Below are 18,682 nucleotides of genomic sequence, written 5' to 3' on the forward strand. Positions count from 1 at the left end.
ACTTTTTGGAACAAGTAGTGAGTAACTATAACTAATTACTTTTTTAAAGTAACGTTCCCAACACTGGACATTACACAAATTAAAATGATACATAAATAATATTAATAAAAATATTTTTTACAAAATGTTATTTTTTATAGGGCAAGCAGAGAAGGCTTATAATTTGGACTCAATTGGCAGTTACTAGAAAATTAAAATCTAGCCTCAAGATTAAATATTATATATTATGAAATTATCTGGCAGCTGGAGTCAGATATAATGTTGTCCAGTGAGCATTGGTCTGATTTGCAACCAGAAAACATAGTTCAAGGAAATGTGTTAAAGGTTTGTAATATATATATATATATATATATATATATATATATATATATATATATATATATATATAAATATAAAATATATATATTGTGATAAGTCAGCTGCCTCCTCTCTGATTGTCACCGGCATCCCGTCCTAAATCGCCGCCCTTCACCAGGCTCCCGACTGGAGTGGGTGTGAGAGAGGAGGGGCGCTGGACGAGCAGTGTTGGGAAGGTTACTTTGGAAATGTAATAGGTTACAGATTACAAGTTACCCTGTTTAAAATGTAATAGTAGTGTAACTTTTTCAATTACTTTATTAAAGTAATGTAACTAATTACTTTTGATTACTTTTTGATTACTTTTCTAAATTTGTGAAAATTAAAGAATAATAAATAAAGCATATACATCAACTTAAATACAGTTATCTAATAAGCATGTGACGTATTCTGTGTAATAAACTCCTGAAACATTGGTGTTTTTTTGAAACTGCTGTCTCTGTATATGATGATAGTTTTCTCAAAATAAGTAAAATGCACATGAAGTGACACAGAGCAGTTCTAGAAATTATGTTTATGTGCTCGTGTACTCCAATATTGAGGCAGCAGAGGTTGAAAATACTGCGAGCTTCAGTAGGTCTATGTGTAGTAAATGAAACCATGTCTTTGCCATTAATTTACAGGAGGGGCGGACTGGGAAAAAAATTCAGACTGGAAAATTCAAACTCATACAAACAAATTCATGGACAAAACTATTTTTTGTATGGACCTGACATAAAAAAGGTTTAAATCTTTAATTTGGGGACATGCAAAATAATTTAAAGTTCTCTCCTGAACTGCACCTTCACTTCCATTTTTCTCTTCAGTCTCTTTATTTTGCCCTGTTATCCATCTCTCTCGTGACTTTAATACTCAAGATTGAACAAAACTATACTTTACAATACAATACTCTACAATACTACAATATCTTTATAGAAAAATCCTAATACTGTACACGAGTCATGTTTTTCCCTTACAACAAATTACCATGCTTTTATTAGCCTATATAAAAGTAAAATAACCTTGTTTTTTTTTTTTTTTTTGCAAATGGATTTATATTTATTTTTAAATAAATACATTTGTAAAATAATTTTACGTTTTTGGTTATCACAGTTAAACAATAGTAATAATTTTCTCTGAATTTATAGTTAAATATTAAAATGTAAATTTTCGTAAGGGTTGTGTTGTTGTCTGTCGTAGCTCCCCCTAAACCTATAAAAAAAATCTGAATTTTTTTTCAGCTAAATTACTACTGTAACATTACAACAGATAATGATGTCCTTTATATAGTATTTTGAGTGATGACTGATGAGCAACGTGCTGCTGCTTGATTAAATAAATAAAAAAACAAAGACAAAAAAGCATCTTTACAGATGAAACTGACCTGAAACCCTGAACAGGACTCAGGAGTTCTGCTTCTCTGCTCCAGCAGTCCACTCTATTCTCTCTCTCTCTCTCTCTCTCTCTCTCTCTCTCTCGCATTGATTACTCTGAGTCTGATCCAAACCGTTTGGCGGAGGCGCGGAGTCTTTGGCCACTTTTATCCCCTGTTTTATTTGATTTTCTGTTAAAAGCCTCTCCGAGGCCTGACGCCACGCCCACTGTGTCTGTCTTGTGCTCCTCCCGTCACTATATATATATATATATATATATATATATATATATATATATATATATATATATATGTTGTGTTTTTAAGTTCCCTTAATTTATTTCCTATTACCAGTAACTGCTTTTTCATTTGGTAGAGTGAACATGAAGAAAACTGACCTCATGCATTGTTATTTACAGGTGACACTTTGACACTTTATTTTGTCACACAATGCAATGAAATCCATTTTTTGTTTAAGTGTGGCTTAAGTTTTCAAGTTTACAGATGTAGCTGCAATTTCCATATATGCTTGCCTATTATTGTGTCAAAAGAATTTTACAAGTTTGCACATGTTTGATTTATCGTTCTCCCTGCAGCTCTCCAATAAGTACTGCTATCTAGACTACAAATCACGCATATAAAAGTTCTCATCTGACATCCAACTTAAGAGAAACTGACAGTGGGCAGGAAATAGCTCTGACTTCCAGCTTCATCTGAATTCATTCAGACCTTCAGGGTATATATGAGATTAGAATACTAACACAAAATGGAGCTGTGCCCTATCACAGCCTTAAACACATTGAGCCTTGGTTCTGATGTGAGGAACACAAGTTTGTGTCTGACTTTCATAATTTCCTAATGGATCCCCCATTATTTCCTTTCTATTCCTCACTCTCTCTATCAATAAAAGTGGCAATACAGCCCACACACTATTTCAAATGGGCACTATACTATATCAACCTGTGTGTGTAGCACTGATGAGTAAAATAAAGTGATGGAAGCAAATACAGACATATTTAGACCATTTCGGGAAAAAAATACTTACTTTTTCCTCCATGAACACTGCCCGACCTACACAAACCCCGCAGCACGCCGAGGACACCAGATTCCCTGTTTATTTTGGACACTCTTCCCCTTTTTTTATATTTAAAGTATTTTTTAATTAATTTATTTTTTCTCCAGAGTAAGGACTTTTTAGGTCATTCTAGGATTTGGAGTATCATAGTCCTGCCATGCAAATATTGCAACTGGCCAGGTGGATATGGAGACATATTGAAGTATTTCAAGAGTGATGAGGCCGTTTTCTGATTGGCCTGGCAGATTAAAAAAAAAAAAAAAAACACTTCTGAGTGACAGCTCTCCCTGGAGCAAAGGATTACATTTCTTCCATAGTTCTACAAATCTTGTCTTTGACCACCAGCTAAAGTTGTCTACTGCAGTGTGTGCTGCTGCAGTCAAACCACTCACAACTTGCCATCCATAGTGGAATTAAAAATATACGAATTGTCAGAGACATGGCCTAGTGGTGACTACACATTAATGTTATAGGTAATACATTACACGTAGCATATTAAGTCAATTTTGAAAAAGTTAAATGTAGAATGTCACTTTTTAAATTTATACTCTATGCTTCATTTGAAATCAGGTAAGCGGCATGCATTATTCTATTTATCTCATTTATGCATTGACAAATCCAACTGAAAAGCCTTGCCCTTCCCTAAGACAGTCACATCACATATATCACCATGTCTAGACTGCAAATGAGCAGTGCAAAACAAAATAATTGCGTTGAGATCAACAAAAATCAATGAACTACACTACAAGTGGTTCAATTTCTATGTAGGATGACTGTCTGCTAGGTACAGCACTATTATCTGGAAGAGTTTATTTAATAAAAAGTAACAATTGAGTGTATAGTACAGATTGGTATTTTAGAAATATGATACATACATCCGTTCAACTGTTCATTAGCACAAATATCTAATCAGCCAATCAAATGGCCGCAACTCAGTGATTAGGCTTGTACATATGCTCTAGATGATCTGATGAAGCATCAGAAGAAAGGTGATTTAAATTACTTTGAATGTGGCATGGTTATTGGTGCTGGTTGGGTTGGCCTGAGTATTTCACAAATTGCTGATCTACTGGGATTTCACAAGTAGTTTACAGAGAATGGTCTGAAAAAGAAAATATCCAGTGAGCAGCAGTTTTGTCGGTGAAATGACTTGTTGATGCCAGAGGTCAGAGGATAATGGTCAGGCTGGTTCGAGCTGATAGAAAGGCAAGAGTAACTCAAATAACCACTTGTTACAATCCAGTGGTTGTAACAAATGGGCTACAGCAGAAGACTACCACTCTGGGTGCCACTATTGTCAGCTAAAAACAGGAAACTGAGGCTACAATTCACACAGGCTAAGCAAAAGCTGTTGGTTCTGCTGGTGGTGTTGTAATGGTGTGGGGAGTATTTTTTGGCACATTTTGGGGCACTTTATTATTTAAATGCCACAGCCTACCTGAGTATTTTTGCTGACCATGTCAATCCCTTTATGACCACTGTTTACTCATCTTATAATGGCTACTTCCAGCAGTATAATGGGCCATGGCACAAAGTTCAGATCATCTCAAACTGGTTTCTTGAACATGATGTCAATGAGCACACCATACTGGCCTTCACAGACATGCATGATGCTGTCAGGTCAATATGGGCCCAGTACTATCAAGGTGTACCTAAATAATGCATTTTTGTATCTTTTTAAGACAACTTCTTAAGTAACTACTGAATTATTTGATTTAGTCTGTTTATTGTGAAAGATAAAAACATTTTTCTCCATTTATTTTTTTTATACTTATTTATATTTATTAAATTTTTTTTTGCATGAGACAAGGCATGGTGTCTCAGAGATATTATTTTAACAGATCAAATTCCCTCTTGGTTCCTAAAACGGGACGACAGAAAATAAATCTTCGACAAGGTGCATCATGGGAAGGCGCTTGCAACAGGGAGTCCAGATTGTGATGAATGATGCCAACTCCAGTCAGAGTGGTGCGCAAGTTTTGTGGGTGTAGATGAGTATTTTTAAAGCGATGATTAAGGGATGGAGATCATGAGAGGTAGCGTTTTTCACAGTATTGTCTGAGAAGGTACATTTGGGGGAACTGGATGATTTGTCTTCATAGTGAGCTGACAATTGGAACAATGCAGAAGCTCGTGTGGCTTGTCATAGTAATTAAGAAATATGAACTTTTTTGACACCACTGGTGGTGGTTGTCTACTTTTGTGGAGTTGTGGTAGTCAGTGTTTTATGTCCAATAAGTACAAGTATAATATGCTTCGTAATTAATATAAAATTGTCTAGAAACTCTTTGAAGACAAACAGTTAAATATTTGTTTCGGTCAGATATTTTATCCTCCTGAGATTTTGAAGAATTTTCAATAAATGCAATAAACTCAGGTATTCTGCTTATACCACAGTCAACACATATAAATGTTTTTCATGTTTTCTGAACCGTGGACCATCTCATAAAGCAGTGCAAAACTGAAATTTGATTTGCCAATGCTATGCAGTTAACAATCCTGGACTACTTCATAGCTAAACAATCAACACATCTGCAGCCCAGAATCAAGAACTGGGAAATGCAATTGGTATAAAATCATAATACATGTTTTACCCCAACTGCTCTATATTCTGCATGTTTAAGCACCAAGAGTGCCTGTCCATTAAACAACATGATAGGAGGTGATGGAAATGTCAAATCCAGTCAAGAGGTGAAAAAAGCAGAAAAATACTCATGAAATGCAAAGACATCAGGCTTAGATGTTAAGCTTTGCTAATTGCCATTGTGGTGTGCATTTGTAGGAAAGGACTAAGTGATATTGTGACATTGAATTTTCCCTGTTAAGTGTCTAGGTCTAGGTCAAGTGTTCACCCATTTGAGACTCCTACATAATCAGCAAGCAAAAGTGTTAGCATATCATAAACATTTGAAAGATATGCAAACAGTTGAGTGATTTTTCAGTGCATGTCTCATTTATTTAAACAATTCTCAAGACAAAGATATGGATACCATTACCAGCTTTAGAATGAATATTGTCATGACATGTTTTATCTAAAAGTACTTTTTTATTGAGCCAAAATACAGCTATTATCTATAGGCTTATAACTGTGCTTTAACAATCCTTGCAACATTTTCTCTAGCTGCAGGAGTATTGTTGGACCACAACAATGTAATGTGTCTTTTCTCTCAATTTCAGCCAATGGAGAATTTCCTCCGGTGGCTCCCACAAACCCCACGCAAGTGCTGTTCTCACCAAGCAATAAGGACATCAAGACCACCACAGCACTGGAGCCTGGAGCGTCTACAGAATGTGAGTTTTAGCTAGTTTCATGTGTGTAAGAGCTGTTTGTCTTTGAGTCGTTTCTAACTTTTATCTAGCTTGTTCTGACTGAAATTTGCCCCCAGTTTGAGTCTGGTCCAGACCAGTTATTCTTGCCGTTATATTGAAATGATAGATTAGATGAGCACCAAAACAAACACAATTTTAGTCATTGTTCAATGTTTTAAACTAGTCTCATACACCTACCCAAATCAGTAAGTTTGAAGAAGCTGTCTGATTGACATGCAATAACAGCAATAAAGAGAGAGAGAGAAATCAGTGAAATTACACTGTGGAGAAATGAACCAAATATGTATTATCAAGAGTGATGTGCATCAATTACATACTGCATGTTAACTTGATAAATAAATAAAAAAATGATTTTCTGATGTTCATGTAAATGAATTATAATAATTGTTTAATAATAATAATGTTTTCTAAATTAATTGCAATAGAAAATCGACATACAATGCAAAATAAAAAATATATATATAATAACCTAGGTGTCAACCTATTGTTCTTGGGATCATATTAATTGAAACACATGCCAATCAATTTCTCAAATGATGCAAAATACATATTTTGACAACACAAATGCCATGATCCAAACAACACCTAATTTCAGAAATGGTAGCACCATGCTTTATAAAAACTCTGGAATATTTGTTTTCACAGCAAGTTATGAGTAATGCACTGCTAACATCAGAGCACCTAATTCAAAGTCCAGACCACGTAATTCCTTCTGAGCCCACTGAAATTGTTGAAATGTTTGAGTAAACCAAATATGTTGGACTTCTAATGGATACAGAAGATGAATGCTTATGAACAGAGGCTCAGATACTGTCTCTCTCTCTGTGTCATGGAAGTGCACTGAAGTGAAAAGAAAGTGTGCCATCTACTGGGCTATTGCCACACCATTTTCTTCAAATCAAACAGTTTCGAAAGGGTGGTTGTAACTTCTAAGGGTGCTTTTGGTGCATATCTGAGTCAGTATGACTTCAGAGTTTAGGTGGTTTAGTCGGTGCAAATGTGTGTCTTTCGAAACTTGGGTGCAAACCAGGGAATCATAATAAGTCTGCTTGAAATCACCTCTGGAACACAAGTCATGTCATAATCTGTAATAGTGGAAGTGAAGTGCTACTGATGATAAATTATTTGCATCTTTTCACGGCCTTGATCACATTTATTATAGTATAATGAATTTTGCATGGCTGCTCATCTCTAATTGCTTTCAGAAACAGCTCACACTCTTCTATTCTCTTAAATGTGTTTGTGGCAGACAAATGTAGGTGCCTTTCTGTACTCAAACCAAATGTGAAAGTCGAAATTTCACATTAATGCTTTCAAATGATCAGAATTGCTCATAAAAGGCTGTATTGTAAAACATTGCTTCACATTAGCCTGATTGTCTATTGAAAATGCACAGATCATTTATAATATCAGCTGTCTAGCACATGACCTTTGAAAATGTCCTACCAAATGCCATCAGCACTGGGAAGACTGATCTGCTTGCTCATGTAATATACAGGTGTTCCTCTTATGTTCATGCTCATTGGAGCATGGCCATTTATCAATATGGTGTGCTTGAGTGTTTGTGAAATGACTCCCATGCCGTTTCAGCCTTAATAAATCTGAACATGCAGCTAATCTGCTATTCATCAAGACTCATTAGCAAGTTTCATTCACACAGGCTGTTCTCTGGTGTAGCTCAGCTGTGAACGATCAAAAAAACAAAAACAAAACCCTGTCCAGAGTCTCCTCTGCAGAGGCTGAAAAAGCTAAAGGAGGAAGATTCAGTGCTGAATTTTCTATGAAACTGACTTTTCATTTTGACATTTTCCTGCCAACACCTCATTGTTTTTTTAGTGTAGTTTTTTTTTTCATCTTGAACTTTGTAGCTCTGTAAAGTGTTACATGTGGTGGAGAGGGGGCGTATGTAAGGTCCTTTCAGCTTAGGGTAATAATAAAGCTTCATTTCTTTTTACCATTTTGCTTTGATTTTTTATATATATATTTTTTAAAGATGTGCTTGAAATGTGCTTGCATTGAGGTCCCTTTAATTACTTTTTTCAGCAGTGTTGGTTTTTGAAGAGAGTGGTTCTCCAGTCTATTCATTTATTTTTATTTTTAATAAATTACTACTTTTAGTTATGAAAGATGCATTAAACTCATCAAAAGTGACCGTACAGAAGTGTACACTTAAAAGTTTTTATATTTTTTTTGTTTGTTTTGTACTTTTATACTCATCCAAGTATCCTGTAGAATAAAAAAATAATAATAATAATGATAAAAAAACACTTTGCAAAGGAATTAATTATTTGAAATGTATTACAAATTTTAATTAAAATGTACACATTTCAATTAAATAATATGTAATGGCATTGCTTTTTTACTGTAGAGCATAAGAGACTGTTTTCTTTTAAAACAGTAAAATAACAATAATAATAATTATCGTAATCATAATTTTACCAATGCCAAATTATATCCCAATTTACTGATCATTTGCAAACATGATTATTGCATTGAGAGGTTAATGACATAACTCACATTTAAGAATATTTTTCATGAAATATGAAAACACAACAACTTTGTGTCAGACATCAGACATTCCTTGAATGGACTATGTACTGTACTGTACAGATGTCATTACTTGTTATGAACAATCTTTGTTAATTATGAATACAGTTTCATCAACATTTTGATCAACAAATTGAATGCTGTCTGTGAAGTGTTTGGGATTTTTGAGTCTCATTTGCAGTTATGAGTTTGTGCTTATGATAATAGTCACTGTGCAACAGTTGAAAAGTTTCAACAGATGGTAAATTTGCAGTGCTGTTATCTTGTGGTCAATGGATCAATGAAAAAAAAATATATATATATTAAAGTCAACATGAATAAGAACATGTAAAAAGGGGGCATTGTTAGTTGTGTACAATTAAAATACAGAACCAGTGGGGAGTCATGCATGTATTTAAACTAGCATTATTTTACAGCAGTTATAACTCATCCAATCACATAATCCTTATATAAATAATATTAATTCAGTCACATATAGTGTTACATAATATGTAACTGTTTTTACACTTAGGTTAGGCTTATGATACATTAATACAAGTTATAAATAATAAGTATAATTTACTGGATTGGGCATTACCACTTAGTTATTTATTCTATATACAACACTATATATATATGCTTTCCTGCAATAATATATATAATAATATATCTTGGTCTTACCACCTATGTCTAGTTTTAACCTGTCATTTCTGATCTGTTCAAAACCACAACTGCTCAATACAGTTAATAATTAAACACAAACACTTTCTTCCAAACACACTCTAGTTCTGTTCCCGCCAGCTGTTTTCTATAAACTCAAAGGGAAATCAAGCTGCACATCAATCTTCCCTTGATTCGGTCATGGATAATTGATATAGCTTTGAAAATGTTTTGATGTGTTTAATACACAAATTGTCTGTCATGTCTCTGCTTTTCCTCTTGCCATCTCTATTTTTACTTTGTATGTTCTTGCCCTCTCACTGTCTGTCCTCCAGTGTCGATTTCTCCCTTTGCCACCAGGGCATCTCATTTTGGCAGAAGATTTGAATGGGTAATTTGCCTTACGCTGACTCAAATCTGTAGTGCTGTAGAGAGAGGGAGCATGTTCTTCTGTCAGATCCGCTCCCTCAGCCTGTGTCTCCTTGATTACTTCCTCTGACTTTGTCTGCGTGATTGCTTCTTCTGATGAGAAAAAAAGAGTAGGGCCGCTAACCTCAGCTTCCAATGACTCAGCCATTTTCACCAGTCAGACCTGCAAGAACTCTAATAAAAGGAAATTGTATAAGACCATAAATGGAGATATTTGTCTGGTGCAAACCTCTCTTACAACTCAAACTTTCCTTTATCTCCAGATCTAATTACATATATCTGTAGGTTCCTGGCAAGGAAATACACTTTTATTCTGATGTTTTATTTGCAGACTTTACTAGAACAACTTTACTGCATGGAAAGAGGTCTATTTTGCCAGGGTATATGTATATTGCTATATTTCTAATTTTTTAAACTGGATAGGTTGCTATTTGATTGGTTCCAACCTCCAATATACCCTTGTGAAAGAAGTGAAAAAAAAAAGTGAAAAAAAAAAGTTTATCGAATGTGCACTTAACATTTTAGAAGTATATCTTAAAAAAATAAAAAATAAATAAAAAAAATATTGCAGATTGTATAATTTTAATGAAATAAAAAGTCTGACCTTACTTAAAGACAGTGCACTTTCATGATGTTTTCTGTACTTGAATACAAAATGCACTAAGTTTTACTTCAAAGTACATTTCAAATAACTGTTTTCATTGTTTAAATAATTGTATTTTTTCATAAATAAAAGACTACACTTATTCTGATGTGCTGACCAACATACTGAAGCACATGCTAAGTATTTGATTGTAATTTTGTTATTTGATATTACATTTAGGGTCAGATTTACTAACAGCTTGCACCAGCACAGTATTTACTAAAGACACGTAGTGAATAAAAAAAATAAAAATGTGAACAATTATTTATTTGGCTGACTTTATTGCATATGCATTTGTAGGAGTTTCCATCTTAGACCTGAAATTTTAGAGAGGAAAGTATTAAAATGAATCATGCGAGGTTTGAGGTATTCCGTTTCCTGATATCTGCACTATTAGCACCCCTAAAACGCATGTCTTAACCCATTTTGCAACTGTATTGTTAGTAAATTACCCGGACCTGATTATAATCATCTCTGCTTTTTTGAAATTGTTGGTCATTAAATAAGCTGGCCGTGTCTGTGTTCTTTAATTTGCGTGTTGTCAGTGAATCAATAAAATAAAATTCAGCCAACAGTTTTAATTGCAATTAATTTAAATTGTCTCCTAAGTGTGTTAAAATGCAACAAATTAATAAAATGCAAAAAAGTTAGTACTTAACATAGTTCACCCAAAAATAAAAATTCTGCCATGATTTTCTCACACTGAGAAAACTTTCGAAACCTCATTCTTTTAATTAAATTATTTTTTGTTAATTTCTGTAATGAGTACTCTTTACAAAAGTATACAAATTGTATTTCTTTTTAACTAGGGTATACAGCAAATGTCCACTTTTGTAGAAAACGACAAACAAATAAAATAAATAGCGCATGAAGATGGCGTGCATCAGCCTTTAGTCTTTATTGTAGCTTCTGAGGTGATAAAAATGTCAGAAAAAAAATGAAATGTGGTGTAATATTCCTGTAATATACTTTAATCATTAGAATCTGTTGGATGTGAGCCTAGTATATCTTATTGGAATGTTGTCAGTATTAGTGAAGGGAACTCAATCAGAACCTAATTCCTCTCTTTAATAAGTTCATTTGACATTTAGCAATGAATGAACGCTTCATGTGGTGCTGTCTTCAGGTGTGAAAAAATTCTACAGGTATTCAGCTAAGAAGAGAAACATCATAAATTACCCATGGCTTACTGACTGTCCAGTCTGCCAAACACATGATATAGCTCTTCCAAAATTATTATTTTTTTTTTTTATTTTTTTTTTTTTAATCAACCTAAAAGAGTACCGACTTGTTTTGTCCAAGTTTTTCATCAGAACAGTAGTGGAGATTTCTCTCTCTCTCTCACTCTCTCTCTTACTGTCTGAATAAGACAAATTCTTTATTCACAAAGCTAATAATACATTTGCTGTATGTGTGGGAATTTGTGTGTGTTTTCAGCTGTCAGGTGGATATTCCACACATGCGGAGCAACAGGACAGGATGGTCCAACGCCGACTCAGTGCAGTAACTTTTACCGCAACACCAATGTCAGTGTCACTGTAGGCACTAAGGGACCATTCAAGGGTATCCAGATGTGGCGGGTCCCAGAGACAAGGAAATACAGGTGCACGCACACACACATAATGTCCTGACCAACACAAGTCAAAATATCCTACAGTTGAGCGTCTGTTGAGTTTAGTAGTTACTTTTTCGACCATGAAATGGGAAAACATTTTTCTTTGTCACAGTTGCTGCCTGTTATCAAGCGTGTCAAGTCATTCAGGTAAATTGTTGTCTGTGGAGCAAGAGGAATGAGAAAACCCATTTCATCAGCAGCATTGCTTCAGTAGAACCCAGACTGACGATGACATTCACTAAGCAAAAGTTTGTAAAGAATGCAGAATTTTTTATTTATTTTTTTTTTTTTTTATCCTCGGCTCTGTTCAAAGTTAGCTGCCTGCCTAGACAACATTTTAATACATGCTTCTGACGCAAATGCTGTTTCAGAATGCAATATTATGCTGTCTGCTGAAATGTGTCAGTTGGCCAAATACTGAAATGGCATTGTAAATAAGTAGCCTTGTTGGGTTGGGGGCATAAAACTACAGCTCAAACAATCCATCCAGGATGGCTGATGGAATAGTGAGAAACACTGACTACAAATATAGTAAAATACCATTACAGATACTTTGATCTACCATGTTTTGCATAACACATGTCACTTTTTTTATTATATGAAGTGTATTTAACATCAATCACAAAAAAAAAAAAAAAATGAATGTGAGAAGTACATGAGGCAAGGTATATTTGTGTAGCGCATCCTTAAACTTGATTTTTTTTTTTTACTTAATAAACATTGTTTGGAATGAAAGCCTCTCTCTCTCTCTCTCTCTCTCTCTCTCTCTCTCTCTCTCTCTCTCACACACACACACAAACAAACCTGTTTTCTGGAAAGTATGGCAATTAAAGAAGAATCTTTCACACAATATTAATGTATAATGCCATTTTAAAGAAGAAAAAAAAAAAAAAACGTTATCTTAAACATGCTCATATCAAAATCTACTGGGACTGGTCCTTCTCAGATTGGATGGTGATTTTGTAGGCAGTACACTGCAAGGGTAGCTTCCAATGTTTAGGAAAAAAGCTTTCATGTCATCCATAGTTCTATGATCGTGTAGCCACTAAAAGTCAATGATTGTAATTAGAAATGTGTTGGTTTCATCCCTGTAAAAAGTGAGTGAAGGACCATCGCCACTGTGCCCTTGAGCAAAGCATTTAATCCCTGGTCGCTCAAGCAAAATTGTCCCTGTAGTAAGTGCACTATGAGTCACTTTGGATGAAAGCAGCTGTTAAATGACTGCTTCATATTTGTCTTGGATTAAGGATCACGGCGTATGGAGCAGCTGGTGGACGCAGTGTGCAGGCTGTCCACAAGTCACATGGGGTGTACATGACCGGAGACTTCCTGCTACAGAAGGATGAGCTGCTGTATATTCTAGTGGGACAGAAAGGAGAGGACGCTTGCCCTAATGTGAGTGATCCTTTCTACCAATACATCCTTGTGCTGTCGTTTAAAAAAAATAGAGTATGATTAGCATCTAGTAAATCATGAAAGGATCACGTATGATATTTAATTTCATTGCATTTATTGATTTCATTTATCATTTATGACTTTATTTGTTTTTTTATCATCTTTCTTAGATGGTGCCTAGTTTGAACCGGATCTGCAGGGAGCAGCAAGGACCCTCTACCAATAAAACCCAGCTTAAGGGAGGAGGTGGTGGGGGAGGAGGAGGCACCTACATCTTCAAGGTAACACTATATAAAAAACATTTTTAATTGGATATTTCCAACATTTGTACATTTAAATGGGTCCATCTATTAGTTGGGATTATTTGGGATAGTTCACCCAAAAATTTAAATTCTGTCATCAGAATTTTGAAGAATGTTGTTGACCAAACAGTTGACGGTAGCCATTGTAAGGGAAACAGGTCAATTTAGCTCAAAGACATTAACAGGGAAACCGGTCAATTTAGCTCATAGACATGATCAGCCATCAATCACTTAATTAACCCTCGCATTGAGTTCCTCAATGAGGTAAAAAGTATATTAGATAAACCAGTACAAATGTTTGGAAGTACTACTTGCGTCTCCTGTGTAAAGTTGTTGTTGAAAGGGGGTTTCCCGATGTCGCTGATTGGCTGGAAGTTCAGTAGTCGCTGACGTGACGTCTTGGGAAGCCCGTGGTTGGGCGTTGGCTGAAGACGTGGAGCTGTGTGGGTGGTTGAAGTTGAACGGGCACTTGAGGTCAGACTCTAAGACACGGCGTTACAAAACTTAACTCAGAACACGAAACTCTCAAATGAAAAAGAAAAGAAGTAAAGTTTGACGAGACTAGGTGGTGTTTCTTCTCATCGTGGCTAAGTAGCAGCAGGCGTGCAGGCCGAAGCACGCTGGAACCGCGCTCAAAGAACAGTGATGACTAAAAGCATGGCTAAAAGCAAAAGCTAAAAGCAAAGCTAGAAGCTAAAAGCAAACTAAAAGCAAACATGACTAATAGCAAAAGCTAAGAAGCAAAGCTAGAAGCTAAAAGCAAAATTTTATGGTGTCCTAAATATTTAATCTGGCCTGTTGGCCACACCTCAAATGTTGTCTTGACGAATCAGATATTGTCTTGGCTCGGGGGTATAATAAATCATATGTTATCTTATCAAGCACGTGGTCCGAATTTTCCCGCTCTTGCAGAATCATTTCAAACAAACAGATTCAAACACGTACACACTAAACATGAATATGTATCCTTAAGCGATCCAATAGTTATTAAAAGACATACACAATAAGTGATTATAACATGATAGTCAAATGTGTGGGTTACATATAAATGAATATGGAGTAAAGCGATGGACTGATATTCATTTATAAGTATTTTTGAGTTCATTTTGGTCCATATATATGTAGAAAAGACAGTTTATGTGCCATTCTCTTGACAAAGATTTCTGTGGAGACCAGAGGTTAAAAGGCCCCCCTTTAGGAATTTCAGTCTGGTTCTGCTAGGTGGGGGGAAGTCAATCCAAGGATCTTGTGTAGTACTCTCATGGGTTTACATGTGATGTCCGGCCTTGCATCTCAATTACTTGCCCCAAATTTGACAATCTCTTCTCCAAATTGAAATTGTCAATAATTGTTCTAATGGTGTTAATGTCGAAAGCTGTTCTGTGAAAGAGTTGGTTGTTTGGTTAACTTGTTTCTGACTTGTAGCACTAGGACTGATTTATGACCTCCTGTTGCCTTCCTGAGGAATTTGGCTCATGTTTCAACCACAGTCCTGATCGTCTCTTTAATTTGTCTGGTTCGGGTCAGATACGCTACACCATTGACTTCCATAGAAACAATAAAATAAAAATTTCTATGGACGCCGATGACTGTCATCAACTGTTTGGTCACCAACATTCTTCAAAATATCTTATTATGTGTTGAACAGAACAAAGAAACTCATGCACGTTTGGAACATTTTAACAGTGAGTAACTGATGAATAAAATGTTGATTCTTCAGTGAACTATCCCTTAGTTTTCTTTATTTTGAGTTTCTCCCAATAAAGAGTATTCAAAACTAGGTTCCCTTTGCAATCACCCTGAGCGCAGCAGAAACTACACAGTAACACCGTAGCATAGCAACACCCTGACAACCCTACAGTAGCATCATGGCACCTCACATTTCAGCGACAATCATAAGTTTTACACTGTAAAAATGTAGTTTCACATTTCATGATTCCATTGGTTACAGGTGGTGAATGGAGTCCACATTCCGCTACTCATTGCTGCTGGAGGTGGAGGCCGTGGCTACAGCAGCCAATCAGAAACCCCAGAGGAAGTGATGGACAGGGATGCCAGCATCCCTGGCCGCAATGGAAACTCAGGCGCTGCAGGTAACCTCAACAGTTTTGTAATAAATTACAGACAGCTCACAATAGAAGTGAAGCAGAACATACTGAACATAGGGAATGTTTTTTTTTTTTTTTTTTTTTTTTTTACAACATGTGGATTGTTGGAACTATGTTTTTGTTTACCAGGATATCAGGTTTGATTAAAATGAGGAAAGAAAAAAAAATGCTGTTCCCCCGGGCTTTTCTTCCTGGACATGGACATAATAATTTTATTTTCTGCTAGGCTTCAAAATAGTCCTTTATTCAGTCTGAGATTCAATATGATTTTTGAGGTGGTTTATTCTAATTCTTTATAGCAGTGTCTGAATAAGGAAGATTAGTCTTAGAATACTTGATCTTGGATATTCTTGACATTTATTCATCAAAAAGTAATGTGCTTGTGAGCTTTTTTGCTAACTGATGATAACAGCAGTACTGTAATAATAGTGTGCTCTGCTTTCAAGACTACACAATTAATGATGTGCGTCTGTTCATCGAATTTCTGCTTGTCATTGTGTTGTTGGTGTTTTGGTTGTGTCCTGCTGAGCACTCTGAATGGTTTCTATCAATGGCACTCATTTCAAAGGCCAGCTCCCCTATTGTGCTCTATTTACAAAACCTCCACTTTAATTACATTAATCATGTTTCCACCATTTCCATTAGGATATGTACAGAAATGTAATAATCGCCTTGCAACCTTACTGAACACCCTAGTAACCACCCTAAAAAAATTATTCAGAACATCCTAGCAGTCATCCAGCAATGATGAATTCATCAATCCTCCCAAACTTGCTTTTCTTGTTGAAAGTTGTCTCTAAAAAAATTCTGCATTCAAAACTTGTGTGTTTTTGTTGTATTTATTAGTATTTTTTCCCCAGCAAAGCATGTGCTGCTAAGAAACCATTAGAGAGTTGGCAGAATGGGACAGCTTTGACGTCTGAAATAATTTGCCATATTTTTATTTGAACATCTTCATGCTAACCAACAGCACTGACCTGCTTTAGAGGAATGTGGATGTTCATAGGAGACTATTTTCTCTGGAGAAATCTCTGTGCCATTCTGCATTCATAGTTCTGTTGGAGGATATATATATATATATATATATGTATATATATGTATATGTAAGTTTATTGTTACCTATTGTAAAATGAATTATCCACGCACAGAAACTGAAATCGTGCACAAGTGTCTTTTAATGCCATTTTTATGATTGCTGTGGCTTTGTGGATTTCAGGCGGTGGTGGAGGCTGGGATGATACTGCCCCTGTTCCTCAAGGGGGTAGATCCCTCATTTTGGGAGGTCAGGGTGGAGAACCCTGTCAAAACATGGGCTGGAAAACCCGAGGAGGTTTTGGAGGTGGTGGAGGGGCCTGCACGGCTGGTGGAGGAGGTGGAGGATACAGAGGTTAGACTGAATTTTAGCCTTATTTATATTATATACTGTATCTTCTTCTTTTTTTTCTTTTTTTTCTTTTTTTTTTTTGTTAAAAAAAAAATCTGTTCTTACCTCCACGACCATAGGGGGCAGTGCCTGGCACGATAATGACCCCAGAAAAGATGGAGATGATGGAACATCATTCATAAGTCCTGATGGGGAAATGTACCTGGAGCCACTCAAAGGTAGGAGAATACGGATTCTTTAGTCATGCCCCATGTTATGTACACCATGCACTTTATACTGTGTCCTCTAATCTAGTGTGAAGTTTATAAGGTTATAATCAGAGTCTGACAAACCCCTTCCAATCATATACATGTAATGAAATGTCCAAACATTCCTGGTCTTTTTTTTTTCTTTTTTCAGTTAAATTAGTGCATCATTCAGGTATTTGAAGGTTTTTTTTTTTTTTTTTTTTTTTTTTGTGGAATGCAATTTATGTTGCAAAATGTCAGAGAATATTCCATAAGTATGTCAATTTCACACAAAAAGTGTATACAAATTTACAAAAGTACACAAATTAGGATGCAGTTAGGACAACTGGGGTCAGCACCTCTTTATCATTGGAATTAAGGGCTTAAATTAATTTCAAAAAACAATTTCACATTTCTCTGGAGAGTTCAATGGGAATACCAAATTATTTGCAGTGACATATTCATTTGTCAATAACAGACGTCTTGGAAAACAGATTTCTGTATGATAGAGGGCTGTTAGTGGTATAGTCTATCTCTATAGTCAGTTGAAGTTGTACCTAAAGTTGAGGGTCACCAAAATAATGATATGGTTTCTTACAGTCCCTCTTAGACACCATGATGCTGTAACGCAATGTGCTTTCCAAGGCTGCAAGTAATGAAAATCATCTCCAGCATTGGGAATAGAGTAGGATTGGATGATCAAGAAATTTTCTTCTTAGCAAAAGACTTAATACAAAAGTTATATCATTTGCTTCAGTCTTCTGTAATAATAGGTCAATTTATCTTCTTGAGGAAGTCAAATTATGAGGAAGATAAACAGTTTGAATACTTTGAAAATAATGCATTATGAAATTATACTGTAATCTCAGAACTATAAACTACTTCCCCAAAGCATTCAGTGGTGAATAAATAACAAATTGTACACATCAGTGCCATGATCCAGAAGCTTTGGGACCAGAAAAAGAATGGATGGATATTCACAGTGAGAATAAAGTTTTTTTTTTTTTTTTTTTTTTTTTTTTACATGTTTGGTGTTCCTGATCAAAAAAAAAATGCTTATAAATCTCTTGTTATAGTATACTGTTACCAAATATTGGATTAAATCATTTAATCAACTTGTTTTCTTTCAATTAGGATGTTTTATATATCTTTTTAGATGCAGTTGACTGCATGCCTGACTAGGCACATTTCCATTACAGATTTATGCAAAACTTTGGCGATATTTTATAAATAAATATTTTACCTCTCGCAATAAGTGATGGCAACTGATTTTGGTGGGA

The 18,682-nt window shown here is 35.4% G+C and overlaps 1 protein-coding gene across 1 annotated transcript in view; it reads left to right on the top strand.

Moving 5' to 3' along the window:
• The window catches only part of LOC132111794 (ALK tyrosine kinase receptor-like), a 512,104-nt gene that overhangs the window by 468,504 nt on the left and 24,918 nt on the right, over positions 1-18,682 (top strand). The window contains exons 11-17 of the mRNA XM_059519394.1: positions 5,961-6,074; positions 11,809-11,974; positions 13,234-13,381; positions 13,552-13,662; positions 15,635-15,776; positions 17,008-17,178; positions 17,295-17,393. Of these exons, the coding sequence (XP_059375377.1) occupies positions 5,961-6,074; positions 11,809-11,974; positions 13,234-13,381; positions 13,552-13,662; positions 15,635-15,776; positions 17,008-17,178; positions 17,295-17,393 (951 nt within the window). The remainder of the gene's footprint in view (positions 1-5,960; positions 6,075-11,808; positions 11,975-13,233; positions 13,382-13,551; positions 13,663-15,634; positions 15,777-17,007; positions 17,179-17,294; positions 17,394-18,682) is intronic.

Source organism: Carassius carassius, chromosome 31, assembly GCF_963082965.1.
Source record: "Carassius carassius chromosome 31, fCarCar2.1, whole genome shotgun sequence".
NCBI lineage: Eukaryota > Metazoa > Chordata > Actinopteri > Cypriniformes > Cyprinidae > Carassius > Carassius carassius.